The sequence below is a fragment of the Erigeron canadensis genome, chromosome 6 (assembly GCF_010389155.1).
Source record: "Erigeron canadensis isolate Cc75 chromosome 6, C_canadensis_v1, whole genome shotgun sequence".
Lineage (NCBI taxonomy): Eukaryota > Viridiplantae > Streptophyta > Magnoliopsida > Asterales > Asteraceae > Erigeron > Erigeron canadensis.
This window is the reverse complement of record NC_057766.1, coordinates 1,333,179-1,351,352: the sequence shown is the minus strand read 5'-3', so window position 1 is coordinate 1,351,352 and position 18,174 is coordinate 1,333,179. Positions and strand designations below refer to the sequence as shown.

Sequence of the window (18,174 nt, the reverse complement as noted above, 5' to 3'; positions counted from 1 at the left end):
GCCACAGAAGAATACGTTGACCATAATCAGGATCTAGAGTGTATGGGAGCAAGCGGCTCCAACCATCTTCAACGCGAAGCACTCTATCACCTCGTGATGAACTCATCTCCATTGCCATATCCAAGTCATCTACATCATCTGATTTTAACTTTAGTTCTTCAAATATGAACTTTCTAAGATCTTCAGTGAAACTTTTGAATTTGACATACTTATTGTAATCAGCAAAGCTACTTAATCCCAGCTTATCAATAAATAATTGGTTGCATCCTGAGCGTGGATGCAGACAGTAATAGATAAGGTTGTAAGTTGGAATGCGTTCTGACCACCTTTGTTTTAAGAACCCAGTTGGCTCTCTATTTGATTGGGGGTCAGGCCTTGGCTCAGACATGGCTTTCATCCTGCGTCCGTGAACTACACTGAGGATTTTTGTCCAGAAAGGCTTTTGTTCCATAGCACGTGCTTTCAAAAGAACGAGGACTGTCTTTTTGGAAAAAATGAGCCTTAGCAAAGAAGCTATATCGAAAACCAATGCACTAGCGAGCAAACTGTAGGTAATTGCAACATCAATTGTGCTAAATTTTGATTTGTTCTTCAACTTGAACAAAACTATCGACAAACTAACTGTCACAAAGGAGAAAATGCGGCATATGGCTCCAAACTTACCGTACACCACACAGATCTTGGTGAAGAGAACTTCATAGATGAAATTCAACTCAACCTCAACCACTTCAAAAGCGTCTTTCGCAGTAGTTCTATTTCGAAAGAAATCCCGACTTTGATTTCGTGTTTCCCTGGTAAAAACCAGATCAACGACTAGCCCTTTGAAAGTGTTGAAAAAACAATAAGCATACTGCACCACCTCCAATTCCGTCAGATTGCCGGCTGGTTCTGTAGATCCATTTGGAATCTTCGTAGTGGCCGGAAAATACTTTTCCACTTTTTCCAAGTCGTCCAAATTAGAATTAGAATTTGTATTCATTGACCATTTGAATCTATCCGCACTTGCAATATAAAATGCACGTGTTCTCTCTCCATATTTGATTGTTCCATTCAAGAACATTAACATTGTGGGAAACCATAGCTTATTATGTGGGAGAGACTGAAGAAATACATAAATCGTGGCTAAACATTGGATCAGAAGACTAATAAGATGGCGGAGCCAGAACTCATTATCTTCTAATGCAAAAGCTGTAATGGTGTCTGGACCACCAAGGTGCACCAATAGAAATGGCGCCCAAAAGGCAAGTAGGTCCTCTTCCATATCAATGACACCCCCACCTTTTTTCTTTGAAGGGTAAACAGGGTTCTCTTGGCTGTTTGTTATCAGCCCAACAGAAAAGCTAGCAACCCAATCGGCCAGCAGGTACGCTGACCACAAAGGCATGACAATCCAATTGCTTGATGTTCGTTTTCTTAATGGGGCAAAGACAATCAGAAATGTCTGTACAAGAAGGCTCAAGATGATAAAGCCTCTAAGATCCCATGTATCCCATAAGTTCTTCCATTTTGGAGGGATATCTACCAGCATCCTCCTCATATTTGCGTCAGCAAAAAACTTCAACAAAGATACTATCAGCTGAGACGGAAAACAGCTACTGTGCTTACTGGTTGACCAGAGTTAACTTACAACTTTGTTCTAATCAGTTGGAATTCAAGCTAAATTTGATAAAGAATGACTACATGAAATTTTAGGTAACTGTATCTAGGCAATAACCGCAAATAGTTGAAAATGGCAACTACTGTCAGCGGCTAACAAGCATATAACATAATTGTGCTATACAAAGATAAACTGAACAACTCTTTCAACCGACATAACCCAACATTCTTGCATATATGAATCAACAATGTCTAGTAGCTAGCTATCCCCTGTTTAGAAAAGAATTCACTCTTTGAACAAGTTCTTGCTTATATCGAATAAGAAAAATGATGCATGTGCTTCAAAGTATGCCTGACAACAAGATAAAGACACGTCTCTGAAACCATAAGCTTGGATTTTTCCAACAAAATGTAACTTCGCTTTTAAGTTCAGATGGGCATTTCAAATCAAGTGAAGAAAGAGTAAGCCTATCTTTTTCTAGCTCTACTCGGTTCTATCAAATTGTTCTATCAAATTGTTTCTCCTTATTTATATACGATCACTTTATATTTCCATTTTAAACACAATGATATTCATCCTTTTATCAAGTCACCATCGTTGTATACGTTGTGTCAATAAACCAAAAGGAAATATTTGATAACTAAAAAAATAAACTGGCCACATAATTTCAGGAAATATAAACTAGGTACAAGATTTTAAAAAAATGACTCAACATTTGCATAAATGCATCCTAGAAGTAAAATCACAAGCATGAGATTAACAACATAGGCAAAAAATTTAACATGGGTGAGGATTTGCTCAAGTTACTCCTAACATGACTAATCTAAGGGCCAAGATCTAAAAATGATCTTTAGATTTAAGCCTTTAATTTTTATTCAAGGGTCTAGACTTTCTCAACTTGACTCAAGTTGGGAGATCAACTTGTGCGAATCCCAACCCTTTTAACATAATGAGTCAACACTCAAGAAATAAAAGTCGACCTTCATGTGAAGTTTTGAGTAGAATAATAAAAGGAAAGTAATGTGGGAAAGAGAGTTACCTAAAAAGAAGAAGATAAGTAGCTTCTCTGTGCTCAGATGATTTTGGTTAATCAAAGTGGACACACACAGAGCATTTAGATGAAAAAGACACCAACGACAGAGGAAGACTTGTTATTCTTTATAGTCAACAAAATATTATATTATATGCTCCGTCTAATCTTCTAGAGTAATTTACATTTTTAGTCTATCAAATATTCAGTTTTTGCACTTTTAATGTAAAAGTAAAAACATTACTCGTATGTAGTAAAACATTAAGCCTGTTAGCTAACGATTGTTAATTTATCTTGTTAAGTCACCGCACGTGACCAGCACGTGAGAATTAAAAAACATTTTTACCTTAGGATAGAAAATTCTTTAAAATTGGTGAAGTTAACAATCCTTAACCTTTTGAATTGCAATTAATAGTCAAGATTCAAAAATTAAGTTTGAATCTTGACTATTAGTTTTAATCTAAAGATTGAGATCCTTTCAACTTTATTCCAACTTTACTTATAAAGTTAGATATAACTTTAAGGAATTTTTATCCTCTTAATTAACGAATAAACAAAAGTAAAGGATAATAATTGTTATACATTGACGGATATGGTTTTTTTGGACAGCATAAGTGTTTGGGCTAGTGATTTTGGGCTGAATCCAAAGATTTATGCAAGATTTGAAGGTTTACATGGGAATGGATTTGAAGACAAGATTTTGCGCTTTTATCATAAGTGTTTGGGCTAGTGGCATTTCTCTAGTTTTTTTTAGTTTATTTTTTTACGTTAAAATTTGGGATGTACATTAATAAGTTTTGTAAAATGTATGTCCCCTATGGGCATGCCCATAGTATTTTGTCCTTTGTTTTTTTGTTATATATAAATTTTCTAAAGGACAAATGCCTTTTTACCAAAAAAAAAAAGAAAAAAGTGAAGGATAATGGTATAAGCTTTAGAGTTTAGACCATCCTAAAATCCAAAGGGCTTAGAAGATTAAAATGCTTCACTACCCAGCCCAAGTTCAATTCATGCTCTTCCATAACTAACTTACTTTTTACTGACTACAGATAAAATCTTAACTTACTTATCCCAAAAGTCTTCATCACAAGTTCACCTTGACCCTTGGCAGAATGAGTGTGACTAGAAGATTTTTTTCCACAGTCTAAGGGCTTTCGTTGGTCAAAGATGCGAGGTACTGAAATCGGGTAAAGGCTACATGGATTTTAGTAAATAAGGTGGAGATTGAAAAAATATATTAGTTACTTTAAAACCATGTAAGATTAGAATATTAGATCTCGAGTAAAATTAGAATAGCTATATGCTAAAGATATACTTGGAGAACTAAGTATGAGGAAATTGGGTTGTATAGGTTGTCTAGGGGTAGGTTTCGAGTTCGTATTATTGTAGGATATCAACTCCTAGGATGACCCCCTTCCTCTATTTATAGATGAGGGTGGGAGGCCGATTGGAATAATCCCATTGTAAACTAAAAACATTAGGTTTATTAACAAGGGCAGTTGTTGGAACCACGTTAGTGTGACCGTCACTGATCATGTATCATTCCTGATATGATAATTGACAATAACTGAAATCCCTATGTCTAAGTAAATATATGATGGGCGTATTTACTCTTAGAGACGTAGTATAGGGTTTCCCATTAGGTGATTGTAACTAAGAGGACTAATGGTACACACATTAAACACCAAAAGGGTTGAATGTGTAAATACTAAAGGGTAGAATGTGTAATTACTCTCATTATAAATAGAGGGTAATTAACCCTAAGTTAATGTTAATCCCAACACACATAATACCCTAATTTTCGTGTGTGTATTCCTCTTTAATTCGTGCATCATGTTCTAGCCGAATTTATCATCCCATTATTACTCAATCACCTTGTTATGAAAACCTGAAATCAATAGTAATTATGCTTTATACTCTTACAGGTTCCACAGGACGATTGGGGATGTTTTATCACTCGTATCGAATCATGTTTATTCCAACAATAGTTTCTATATATCTTTTTGTTCCTGATTTTCTTTATAGTTCGATTAGCAAGCATTTATTAGTTTATCCAACAATAAGCATCTTGTTGTGTATATTAAAATTTGAAAATTTGCTATTGCATGTGGCAAGCATATAAGTCATGAAATGGCCTCTTTGGCCTTGGATGGATTTGTCTAGATTTGAGTCTCATTTCTTATATTCTATGGGGTTGGATTAATAAAGAGATTTTCAAGAGTCTTGAATTTCATCTCAAGCATTTGTGTAATGCAAGAGCAGGAATAATATGACGTTAAAAAAAGTCATGAAATGAACATTTTACAAGCCATAAAAGGTTAAATACATAACATCAAAAACATAAAAGTTTCATACATATAGTTCATGATGTGAACGTCCTATACATAGTAGCAAAACATGATATTGATTAGCAGCTAAGAAATCTATGGCTCCAGCTCCGAGACCTCAACCTCTTGTTGGCACAAGGTGTTCGGTTTGAGTTCCTCAACGACTTCGTTTGGATCACAAACCTCTTGCTTTGTTAAAAAGGAGTTGGGATCTTCCTTTGCATCAACTGTCCCATCACTAGTTTCTATTACCTTCAGCTTTGGAGCAGTGGACTTTCCAGTGGTGAAAACTTTTATTTCTGGACAATCCTTGATTTTTAAAGTAACTAATGATGGCCATTCACACTCCTGGTCACTCCCTAACCAAAATCCCTCGAGCTTTGATAGGTTGGTAAGTTCCAAGGAGTTAAGAGAAGGAAACATAATCATATTCACTTTGGCATCCCCTTCTTCCTCCTTAACGATTGACTTCATCGATAAGCAATTGCCAACATGTAGTTCCTGGAGTTGTAATAGGCTACCAACCATGGAACAACTAAAAACATGCCCTAAACTTTGACAATGTACAATAGACAATCTTGTTAGATTCGGAAACTCCAATGTTGTCCATTGATTACTCTTCCATAGATACTTGAGTTTCTCCAGATGAAAAATCTCAACTTCTCTCAGATTTGGAATTTTTATTACAGATAGTACTTCACTAGAACCACTATTTGTTCTTTCTGATGCTTCGAATACCCCCTCTACAAGATCTTGGTGCTTTATTTGCATCTTTTCAAGCTTTTCCAGTTGTTGCAACTCTGCGAATGGAATAATATAATTCAAATCACCCATATCTTTCATCCCTTGCAAATTGATGTTGATCAAATTAGAAAAAGACCAAGGTGATGTTTCTAGAATAGGCGGCAAGCTGCTTGAACCGTCGAGACTTGAAATATGATTCTGTATAAACAACAAAAAAACACATTTAATTTGTTACAGGAAATGTAGATATCCAGCTACATTTTGTATCAGCTCTAATAGGTTATGAAAGTTAAATTAGTGCATATTATTATTTTATAAATTAAATACTCGTATAAGATTTGGGCCCCATGTTTTTAAATGACTAAAACATTAAACTATGAGGGGTTCTAAATCTAAGCTTAGATGCAATGTTTTGAAAACCTGACCAAACACTCAACGGGTCTCACAATATTTCAGTGGTCGGACCGGAGTTGAACCGGAAATATATATACACACACACTAGGTAAGACTCCGGTAAGAACAATCTTAAAATAAGAACAGTAAGAACACTTAAAAACATCATTTTGATGCAATAAAAGTCCATAAAACTAACATAGTGCATAACTAATTATCATTATTTGTGTTTAACAACACATTGATCTGTCAAAATCGAGAAAATCATGTTTTTTGTTTTGTGCATCCATATTCGATGCATATTCATCAAAATGATGCATCCAACAAAAAACGTGATTTTTTCAATTTAAACTATGTGTCGTTAAACACTTAAATAATGATAATTAGTTATACACTATGTTAGTTTTATGGACTTTTAATGCATCAAAATGTAGTTTTTTAAGTGTTCTCACCGTGTTCTTATTTTAACACTATTCTTATTTGATTGTCCCCCACACACTAATACATATTATATATATATATGTGTGTGTGTGTGTGGGGGGGGGGGGGGGAGGGAATATAAGGCTGTCCGCACCTAAGCTTAGGTGTGGAACCCCTCACATACTAATATTTTATTATTTATTGTTTAATGAATAAATGTCTGAGCCCCCATGATTTTTATGGTTTAAAAAATTAATATGTGAGTGTCCGGCATCTAAACTTAGGTACCTAACAGCCTTATATTCCCATCCCTCTCTCTCTCTCTCTCTATATATATATATATGAGAAAAGTGAGTAAGTGGCTGTTAGACACCTAAGTTTGGGTGTGAAACCCGTCACATACTAATTTATTAATATTTATTATATACTTTAATATATAAATTATTGGGCCCCCATATTTTTTATGGGTTAAAAAATCAAGATGTAAAGGATTCTACACCCAAGCTTAAGTGTTTAACATCCACATATTTCATTACTCCCTCTCTCTCTCTCTATATATATATATATATTACACAATAACAGATACTAATTGTAAAACAAACAAAAAACATACACTATAATACAAGACACAAAAAAAGGTAATATATAATATAATAAAAACTCACTTTTTCTTATAAAATAGAATTCATTTTCAATACTATAGAATTCAAATTATTGTACCTATCAAATTCATTTGTAATAGTGGTTTGTGATAAAAGAAAAAAGTCCTGACACACATATTCACATATACTGCCAATCATATGGCTACTCTCTTTCTTCTACCAAACTACAAGAGCAGACAACCCATTTTCCGGTCTACATTTAACTAAATGTAACGTGACTAAGCATACACATATCTTAAACTTCATTTCACTGTAAAACGAAACACACACACATGCTGACTGCAAAACAAAAATCCTGATCACATTTTCCGGTATTCTTCTTCATCATCGACACCGTTCATCAGATCCAACTTACACCAGCCGTCCTTCAGATCCTTCATTATCTCCGTCATTCTTCTAAAACAAAAACCTCCACCGCTGCCGCCTTCCACCAGCCATTCCCTCGATTTTCCAGCAAAGACTTCACGTACTTGACCGGTTTGAGACTGCTTCAAAGCAGTCCGGTTCGCTCCGTCTTACCCGGAGTGAACCGGTTTGATCCGGTTCACTTTCATTGAACTAACCTGTAGCTATTGAACCGAATTTTCAAAATTTTCCGGTCCGGTTCAAAAACATTGTTTAGATTGGGACAACCTTATATTCACTATCCCCATATATGAAGAAGGTGAATAGGTGGTAATCCCATATCTTAGCTTAGATGTGGAACCTTTTATATCTTAATATTTTAATCAATTCTATATATCGGACCTAAATTATTTATTCATTATACAAAAAAATATTTAAAAAATTAGTATGTAAGGGTTTCTACATCTAAGTTAGATATGAGAAAACCTCATATTAACTTTTGCATATATATAGATATTTTATCGTATCCCAATTAAGACTGATAGTCATTATTAATCACTAGCTCCTTAACATCAATAGATAACAGACAAGTTGTTCCGCTGATCCTTATTAAATAGCAAAACTAAGACATTTAAAAACTTTATTCATATTAATACAAGCAAAGATGAATGACATTTAAATAAAACAAGACAATTCTTATGTTATGAATCTCTAAAAGAGTTGGACAACACAGGTCAAAAAGACGGTGTTAGTTATACAAAGTTGATCTATTTTATATTAGGATACATCACATTGAAAGCACATTACAAACTATTTAAACTTTTTTTGCGTGAACAGTGAAGTTAGCTGGCAGGCATTAGTTTTTTTTTTTTTTTCAATTTTAATGTTTAAGTTAGAGTGTTGTGTAGATGTTACTTTAACTTTTTGAGTTTTTTATTTTTCCCTTTATTTAGGGTGGTAATATTTTAGTCCTTCACCTTTAAAGTTTAACCATTAAATCAGACTTTTTATTTTTACCATTAAAGTTTTATGTTTAACAATTAATGAGATACAACTTTAGTCTATTTTAATTTTCACAATCAAAGTTTTTAGCTTCTTATATTTATCTTTCAAGAACATCGCAAGTTTATATTTCGCCATCAAAGTTTTATGTTTTAAGATTAAAGGTGTATTGTTTAATGATGTGTTTTTTTGTCTAATGGTATTATGGTAACGGTTGACATGTTAGAATTAATTACCCGCATTCAAGTTTATGTTAGGTTGTTATCCCCGGCCAATGGACTAGTTTTAATTTAGCAAGATTTGTTTCAACAAAATATACATACATAGTTAGTTTCACAATTGAGCTTGATAATTTTGTAAAGATAGTATTGAATTGTTATTCTGAATTATTTTAATTGAATATTTTGAAGTTTATTAAAAAGGTAAATTACTATACCAACCTCATTTTTAATCTACAAATGATGAAATATTACCCATATTACACTCTCTGTTGTTATACAAATTTCAAAAATTATCAAATGCGTAATTATTTCTCAAAGAAATCGATGATGCAAGACACTGAATACATACCTCAGGCAGAGAGGTGGTCACATGGAAGTTGAGGCCATGTATAGAACTATATTTGCCAAAGCTTGTACTGATGTATTTGAGCTTTGGAGAAGTTGAGCAACCACGTGTGAAGCTTGTCATTTTTGGGCATCCATTGATTTCAACAATTTCCAATAAAGGCCATTGAAAATCATTCGCACCTAGAAAGAAACCATTGAGATTTGGTAGATCAAATAGCTTTACAGATTTCAAGTGAGGAAAGACGACAACTTTAGACATGACTACTCCATCCTCTTCCTTCACAATCACTTGGATATTTTTGCAATACATGATCTCTAACTCCTTGAGTTGCTCAAGGCTTTCAAGTGTGGAAAATGTGAACAAGTGTTCCAGACGGTCACATCCAAGGATCTCCACCTTTTTTAAATTCAGCAATTGAGGTACAATCATCTTTGTAAACATTTGACTTGTTTCTCCAACATTTTTTCTGCCTTCAGTGATGTAAATACCAGTGTTATTGGCACTTTTGGTTTCAAAAACTTCTACAATTGAGTCACAACCCCATACTACCAATTCTTCAAGATTTTTTATGTGCCTTATTACATGAGATGCAATCAAACTTGATGATGCATTGTAACTACGTAGATCCATCTTTCTTAAGTACTGGCATAAAGACCCCAAAGCAACATCTACTTGAGAATGCTGCAACACACATAATACCGATGCATGATTTAATAATTGAGAATCGTATTTTGTAAGTACTAATAAAGTTGTCATACTAAAAAAAATACAATTTTTCCGACAAATTATGACTTCACTCCTTACAAAGAGCATTGCAAAGTAAATCAAGTTGCATTATAACACGGTAGTTTTATATATTGATTTTGCGTTTGAAAGGTTTATATGACTAACTATAGTCTAATAAGCTGCAATATTCATTTCGTGGGATTACAAGCACACTAGTCCTGGACGGCTTGACATAAAATATTACTATATAAGCAAGCATGTATAAACTTCACATGTATCTTGGTCATACCTGGGCCTGCCTAATGCCTGGGCATAGGATGCATCATTTTTGCTACTTGGGCGGCGCCTAATGTTTTCACTCATAAAAAGAGCCGGGTGATGTTCTTTTAAGTAATGGGTGTTGCTGTTTATTGGCCTTTTAACACTATTTACTTAATAAAAGGGACGCTCTTTCTCCCTGTGCTACTATTACTCGCTAGTCACTACCTCTGATGCATGGAAACGTCCAGAAGGCAGCGTACCCCGTATCGGAAACTCGCCGGGGACGGAATCGCCTACGGGGACGGCTGCGAAATGTTTCTTGGCTGTTTCCAAAAATTTGGGGACGTTCCTTGACCGCTTCGATAAGTCAACTGGCGTTTCTTCACCGTTTCTAGCTTTTGGGGATGTCTTCGGTCTTCATCTTCTTCAAAAGGAATTTCATGTTTAACTTGGCCACCATTCTTACGGAACAAAAAGGGGGTTTTACTTACATCCAAGGGCGGATCTACCTTGACACAAGGTAGATCCATGGACCTATGTTGGAGATATGAAGCCTAAAGGGTGTTTGAACGATAGAATTGAACATTGAAACCGAAGCTTTGTTGTTAATGGCGGATGAAGAAGAAAACTATAGTACTTTGTCTTATAGAGGTCACGTGTGTGTATTACTTTATTATGTGGTGGGGAGTAAAAGATTAAAAAGGTGGGGTGAATTTATATATAGACAGGTGTAATGCTCTAATGGATGGATGGAGTTTGAGATAGATGGATGGAATTTAGGATTAATCTGACCAAGGCTTTAACTATAAAATGTTTTTTAAATATGAAGAGCATACGTTGACTTATTTGTAGCCACCAGAACTTTGTTTTTAAAATCATATTTACATGTAGTGGAATTGTGATCATTTTCATCTTGGACCCTTCAATATCGATTCAATCTCTTTTTTTTCCAATAACTAAATAAAATATTACCGGAGTATATGCAATATATACTATAAAATTGTATATATATTATATAAAATATATAATTTATATATAAAATATTAATATTTTTTATGTATTTATTTCCGTACCCGTGTCGTACCTGTTTCTTGATTTTTTGAGTTTTGCCGTTTCCCGTTCCCGTTTCTCGTTCCCGTACCGGTTCCCGTGCAACATAGGTCACTACATTATTTAAGAAGACTTTTGCTAGTATGGTATGTAAGTGAAGCATTATAGGTATTTTTGTTATGCAGCATTGATTTTTAAGCGTGTATAAAGATTTACTTGGTAGAAAATGGTATGTAGAATTGATAGGAGTCTTATATGTGAGGCGTTGGCCTAGGACTTAGCGCCTTAGCATTTTGACACTTATCACCTAGAAGCACCTATCGCCTTTTAAAACCATGAGGTGTATAATTGAATGAGAAAGTTAAACAAAAAAAAAAGAAGGAACCATATGATGTTTGACAAAGTAAAAAAACTGCTGGTAGGTGGAATCGGTAGCTGGAATTATTGTTAGTATAATGGGTTCGTCAAAGTTGTTGGATCTTGTAGCTTATGAATGTAAAATGACATTAAAGGACAACTATATTAATGCTAAAAGGTGGAACATATTAATTTTAGGAAGCCAAACAAAGCTTATGAGTTGAGCTTATGAAAACCATAAGCTCGAGCTCCGATAAGCTCCTCTAAGCTGTGAGCCAAACATGCCCTAAATGTAGAAACTTGATCATTAGTATTGATAATCCTTTAGGTTTGGAAAGATAATTACAAATAAGAATGCTTTTGGCTTCCTCTTTATTATCTGTTTAACAATAACAATTACCAATCTCACTTATATAGACTTTCATAACAGAATCAGTCACATACGTTATCTTCGTTCATATGTAATCAAAGTAACTAACACAAATAGTTACTCTTGGAAAAGAGGACAGTGAGGAAAAAAAAAAACTCTACTTCTGATAACCAACAGTTTTAACTCGATTACATGAATTACGAAACCACATATTATATCAACATTCAAGAATCAAGCAGACATAAAGACCTCACAATTCGACTCATCACAAGCATAAAATTTAAAAGTTCAAAGATTCAAAGTGGCAAAGTCTGGAATAATAGAGCATACCTCTTGTTTCAATGTAGTTTCTCTCGATATAGGAAGATTGGCAACACCACCAGTATTTTCACATGGCCATATCTCCTCCAAGTTCTGCATATTCTCAATATGCAATTTTTCCAACTGTCCAATCACAACCTGCACAACAAACTATACATTTTACCTACCAATAGCCTCTTACAATATCATGACAAGCTTTTTCTTAGACAAGAGGCCAAAATAGCTAATAGAGTTTGAAACAGAGTAAATCATGTTAGATCTGTCTTACATAAATATAAATAAAGAAGCAGCAAAAAACCAGATTACCTTTGCTTTCCACAAGGGTTGCATTGGCATAGAAGATATTCCCAGTTTATTTTTGGGGTAAATGCTTGTGATTTTTGGAAGGCCGTAAAGTTCCAACTCCACGAGCTGTGGTAGCTCAATCACTTCGGTAGTATCACACAAACCCAAAAGATTTGGTAGATCAGTCAAAGTTAGACACTTCAACTGCGGAAATGTAATTGTTTCTGATCTACTAATCCTAGTATGGACTAGTGTCTCCATAATAGGGCATGAGGAAATCCGAAGATTCTCAAGCTTTGACAAAGCTTTTGCAACCCGGGGCGTGAAAAGGTATTTCAACTCTGAACAAAATGAAATACTAAGGAATCTTAAATTGTCGAACAAGGGGGGGTAAGAAAGATGTAAGGATTTCACAGTATCATCAATCTCTTCAAGATCATTCATATCACTCACTTGTAGATAAAGGACATCTGTTTTCACAAACAACTCTAGCATCCCAGATCCTAATAGTTCACCTTTGTTGGTGACCAACATCAACTTATTTTCATATGGGAGTACGTAGTCGTCATCCATACTCTTTAAAAAACAGCCCATTGAGATTTTAAATCTTTCAAGTTTCTCAAACGACATATTCATCGGTTGAGCACCGTTCTCACAGAACTCAAATTCTAACGAGGAAAGGTTCACTGAACGTTGTGCGAGATCTTTACAACTGCTATCTGTGAAGCTAATGGCCTTTTGATATTGGTTAGCAGCAACTCTCATGTAAAGCTCTTCAAGATTAACCAACTTACTGAAGACATCATTATCTATATGGAGATTTACACAACCAGTTAAATCCAGTAGCTTTAGTTTGTCAAGGTTTCCAATTATGGATGGTAATATTAGGATGCCACTATGAGCAAAGCTGAGAATTTCCAAATTCCTAAGATATCCAATGAAAGAGAAATTAAACGTCAACGAGCAATACTCAAGACAGAGCGTTCGAAGGTTGTTGGAGCATTGCAGTGACGTGGGAAACTGCATATAATGAGTTCTTTCGTAGGCAATAAGTTGAAGATTTTCCATTCCTCCATAAAAATCTTGACCATCCCTCAACAAATTATCCCCATGCATAAGCTTCAACAGTGAAAGGTTTGGGTACTTAAATTTTCTAGGAAATTTCCACATACCTTTGAAAGTTAACGAGATTCTTTTGCAAGACTCACTCATATCTTCTGCAGGCCACTCTGACATGTCACCATGGTTGACAATTGAAGCATGATCGCCTTTAGAGAGCTTACTTAAAACAAAGGCATGTACCAGATCAGGCATCCTGACCCACCTACCACCATGAGAGCCAATCAACAATTTTGCATATATGAGCTGCCCAATGGATGTTTTGAGCCTATATCTCGCTTGACTTATAGTATTTACATCGTCAAACAATTTCAATCTCCATCCATACCTCAACAAGTTTTCTGCAGAAATATTCAAGTATTCGGGAAACAAGCCACATAACAAAAGAATTGATTTAGTCTCATCATTTAAATCGTTGTAGCTCATTTCAATAGTTTTATGCTCAGTCTTTACAACAGCTTGATACACATATTTGTCAACACCATGATCCTTTACATGAGAAAGCGTATCGAGCCATATCGTCTTGTCTTTAACGCCTCTAAGAGAACGGGCAATTTGTTTGATTGCCCAGGGCACACCACCACATCTGCTTGCAATGTAATCTCCTATCTTCTGCAAATCAGGATCCAGATCAACGTGGTCTGAACCGGTTACATATTGGCGAAACAATGTTTGCGCTTCTGACTCTTCTAACACTTCCACATCTATAATTAAATGCTGTTCAACTCCCATTATACTACAAAGACGCCTATCTCGTGATGTCAACAGGACCTTGAAGCCTTCAAGTCGACTTGAAAAAAGACTTAAACCAATATCATTTAGATCCACCATATCCCATACATCATCCAGGATTACTAAAATCTTTTTCCTACCCCCAACTGAAATCTCCTCAAAACGACTACGGAGCCGATCAGCTCTTGCGTTTCTAGCTGTTTCATCTAGACATATACCAAGGTATTCTGCTACAGTCTCCTGAATATGAAAGTGATCCGTATTTGGCCCTACAACCACACGGATGATAGATTCAAACATCCTCCTTTCTTTTGCAACTTGCATTAACTTCTCCATCATAACGGTCTTCCCAACCCCTGCAATCCCACATAAGGCTACCATGTGGAATTTGTTGTTTGGCTCGAGTGCTTTCAATGCTTCCATAAAAGGCTTCTCTCTTGACTTAAAATCCTCTCTTATTGGGTTAAAGCTGGATGCCATGGAATACATTCTACCTAGAGGAACTGGAGCATTACTCCAGACGAACCTATACGATTTTTCCATAAGATATTTTATAATCACGATCATTCGCAAAGATGTCTTTCCAACCTTGTGACTCATCTTGAGACTCGGGCAACTGCCAACATCATAAGAAGCAAAATTTTCCACCTTTTCAATGCAAGATCTTGCCTCTTCCAGCCAAATATGGACGCCGACTGGAATCTGAAGATTTCTCACAATGTTTTCTTCAACACGGTTCATAACATCTATCCTTTCCACATTCAACTCTCTCATTGCGTGATGCAATTCTCTCACATATCTTCTAGAGTAAATCATGTAGTGTAGATGTCGCTTAACAGCTACCATAAGGGACTCAACAACTTTACTCGCTACCGCTGAGACAATTTCGGCCATTGCTCAAGAGTGTTCTTACTTCCAGTACCCTACATAGCAGCCAACAAATATGAGCTTAGCAAATTTTAGATCTTAGATCTGAGTTTGTGTTTTGAGATTGTGATCGAGCTTGAGATAGAGATTATCCCCATTCGGTTTAGCTTCCACTTCGGTGGATCTAACCTTATTTTTTTCACTCTTGGGCCGGAGGTCCCTTCCACTGAAGCAGCCTCTCTACCTTCGAGTCAAGGTAAGGTCTGTCTATATCATCCTCCCCCTTATCCCGACTTTTGTCGGGATTGGGTATCTTTGTCGTTGTCGTTGTCAAATCTGAGCTTAGCATATTTAAGTTTTTAAAATCCAACTTAAATGTGTTGATGCAACAACAAGTGTTTGACTTGCAACCCATGTTTACTAAATTCAACTATTTTCAAACAGATCGAGTATTTGTTCCTATTCTTATCATTAAACAAACAAAACTTTCCGGAAAAAAATGACAACCAATATATTGTAATTGAACATTTAACACGTACATAAAAAGTTTACAAGTGTCTCTGGTTTCTAAGATCTGAGTTTTCCTTGAAAAACATGTATCTTTAAAAGGAAACAAAAAATATGTAATTGTAATAAATTAGCTAATTAATTAACACATCATATAAAGAACTAACCTGCGAGCTTCTTTTTTCTTCTTTGAAACAGATGATTCAAAATGGGAATGGCAATCAGTTAACAAAAAAAAGGAAATAAAAATATCTGGGAATCTTCTTTGGGGTTAGGTAAAGCTTTACTATACTAAATGAGTAAATGGGAGGTGAAATTTGTAGTAAAAGTTTTACTTCTCTTAAAAGCATTTCTAATGGTAATTTTTGAAAACAAAATGTAAAAATATGTAATAGGTTTTTATGAAAAAAGTTTTATAATGGTAAAAGTTTTTGAAAGCTTGAAATTAAATAAAATAATGATTTTAAAATGTGAAATTTAATGAAAAGCTTCATAACCATCAATGCGTAGATTTGAACATATTCTTACATTTTTTTCTATAAAATTATATTCGAAATCTATCATTGAAGATGCTCTTACTTAAAAAAAAAAATTTAACTTTCTGCCCTTAATGCTCTATTATTTTAAAAGTAGCTTATTACCCGCGTAATACGCGAGATTTGTACATTATTTTTACCTTAAAAAATTTTTAATATATGAAAACAATTAACATCTAAATAAATATTTATAAATTTTTAAACCGCAATAATTGTATCATGTTCATTGTCACGTTAACATATAATTTTTTCATGCATAAAACTAAAAAATATGCATGGAACCCGTATATGCTAATAAGTGTGTAAAAAATTGGTAAATGCCCTGAAACCTTAGTCCCGTAAAAGAATTTTTTCTCTCAAACTAGCGACCTACAATGCTGTCTGACGGTAAGACCCCGAGTTTACCATTATATTAGTTATTTGACATGTACATATCAATATATCACTATTAACTTTAAGTTATCTCTACTCCCTAATAAAACAAATCCCCCTCCCCTTATTAATTATTACTGTCTTTGAAATACCTTATTTGCCCTTGGACTTTTTTGTTTTTTTTCTTTACGTAACTCCCCAAAATCCCTAATAAAGCAGACCGCCTTCCCTACTATTGTCGCCGCATTACGCGGGTACTATGCTCATAACTACATAACCTAGACTCATATTAAGAGTACCAAAGGTGTTATTTTAATTTATGCAATCACATAAAAAAAGAAATCATGTAATATTCGCATCAAGTCATTCGAAGTATAAAATTTGTCGAATATTCGTATCATTTACACAACATTAGAAATAAAAATATATAAAACATTTTATACATGAAAATATAATATACTATATAAATGATTTTATTTATTTATAAGTTATATACATTAAAGACTACGAAATACCATTATTATACTAAAATAAATAAATATAAACGACTTTATAAGACACATTTATTTATATAAAACTATAAGGACCAAAAGTGTTATTGACTCATTCTTTAGTCAATGATGATGTCATTAAAATGATCTAATGGTGGAAAATAAGAGATGAAGTTCAATCAATGGTCTTTACTTTTCCAATTTAGAATTAAGGGTTTTGTTTTAGTATATATTAAAGATTTTTATTTCTCTGGTCTAATCAATAGTAATATATTTACCCCAATTCCATTCATCTTTTCTTTCTTTCTCTTCTTTAAACCACTGGCGGCAAATCTACTAGATAGGTAATTACTAATTATTAGTATAAGAAAGTTGTTGTTCCCATTGAAATTTTTTTCATATTATAAGGAGGTGCCTTACGCCAAGGCTCATCCCCATGAGAACTAGTCCTAATCAGCACTACATCAGCAAAAAATCATCGAAGGACGAATTCCCCTAAATTCAACCTTATACCCAGGACTAGTCTTGGACCCACCTTTTATTTAATTATACACTCACAAAAATTTAAATAAATAAAAAAAAAAGTTAAACAACTCGTTTTTGGGGGCGAATGGGGAGGGACGAGTCCAAAGACTAGTCCAACCACACGGTGTACAAGGGGGACGAAATACATAAGGCAGCTCCTAAATTGCATTTCAAAGTGACAATTAATGTTGGTTCACTATTAACGCAGCATGTCTTTCGAGGGAGAAAAAAAAGGCCATTATCATATATACAGTTGGTTCAATGATTTTCATGGTTTTCAAATTTTAGAGTTATACGAGTATATCGATGATATAAATTTTACATGTTGTATGAGGTCCTTATTCGTGAAGATGTTTTTATACCATTACATTGTTTTGTTCTTGTGACAAAAAGTTAATGATGAAACAAATATTCACAGTGTAATATATTATTACTAAAACTATAATGAAGTAGTCTAACAATCATCTTATGCCAATTGTACAAAACTAATTTTTTGTTGTATGTGGTTCAAGTCTTTGTGACCAATTCAATTACCAAACGGGCATTAATCTATCATAGGACTTAT

At 34.4% G+C, this 18,174-nt stretch overlaps 1 protein-coding gene across 1 annotated transcript; it reads right to left on the bottom strand.

The window, feature by feature from the left end:
• Positions 1-5,050: 5,050 nt before the first annotated feature.
• LOC122603030 (probable disease resistance protein At4g27220) lies at positions 5,051-15,205 on the bottom strand. Its single transcript, XM_043775643.1, has 4 exons — positions 12,482-15,205; positions 12,185-12,313; positions 9,091-9,771; positions 5,051-5,896 (listed from the first exon to the last, which is right to left on the bottom strand). Exons 1-4 carry the CDS (start codon positions 15,203-15,205, stop codon positions 5,051-5,053), a joined length of 4,380 nt encoding a protein of 1,459 aa, XP_043631578.1.
• Between the last annotated feature and the right edge of the window lie 2,969 nt (positions 15,206-18,174).

What these genes read in the sequence shown, in the direction of transcription:
- LOC122603030 (XM_043775643.1), bottom strand. Translation starts at nt 15,205, where the DNA reads ATGGCCGAAATTGTCTCAGCGGTAGCGAGTAAAGTTGTTGAGTCCCTT. An exon ending in AACCCTTGTGGAAAGCAAAG is followed by an intron (nt 12,314 to 12,481) that starts GTAATCTGGTTT and finishes TTTGTTGTGCAG; the next exon opens with GTTGTGATTGGACAGTTGGA. An exon ending in TGACCACCTCTCTGCCTGAG is followed by an intron (nt 5,897 to 9,090) that starts GTATGTATTCAG and finishes TTGTTTATACAG; the next exon opens with AATCATATTTCAAGTCTCGA.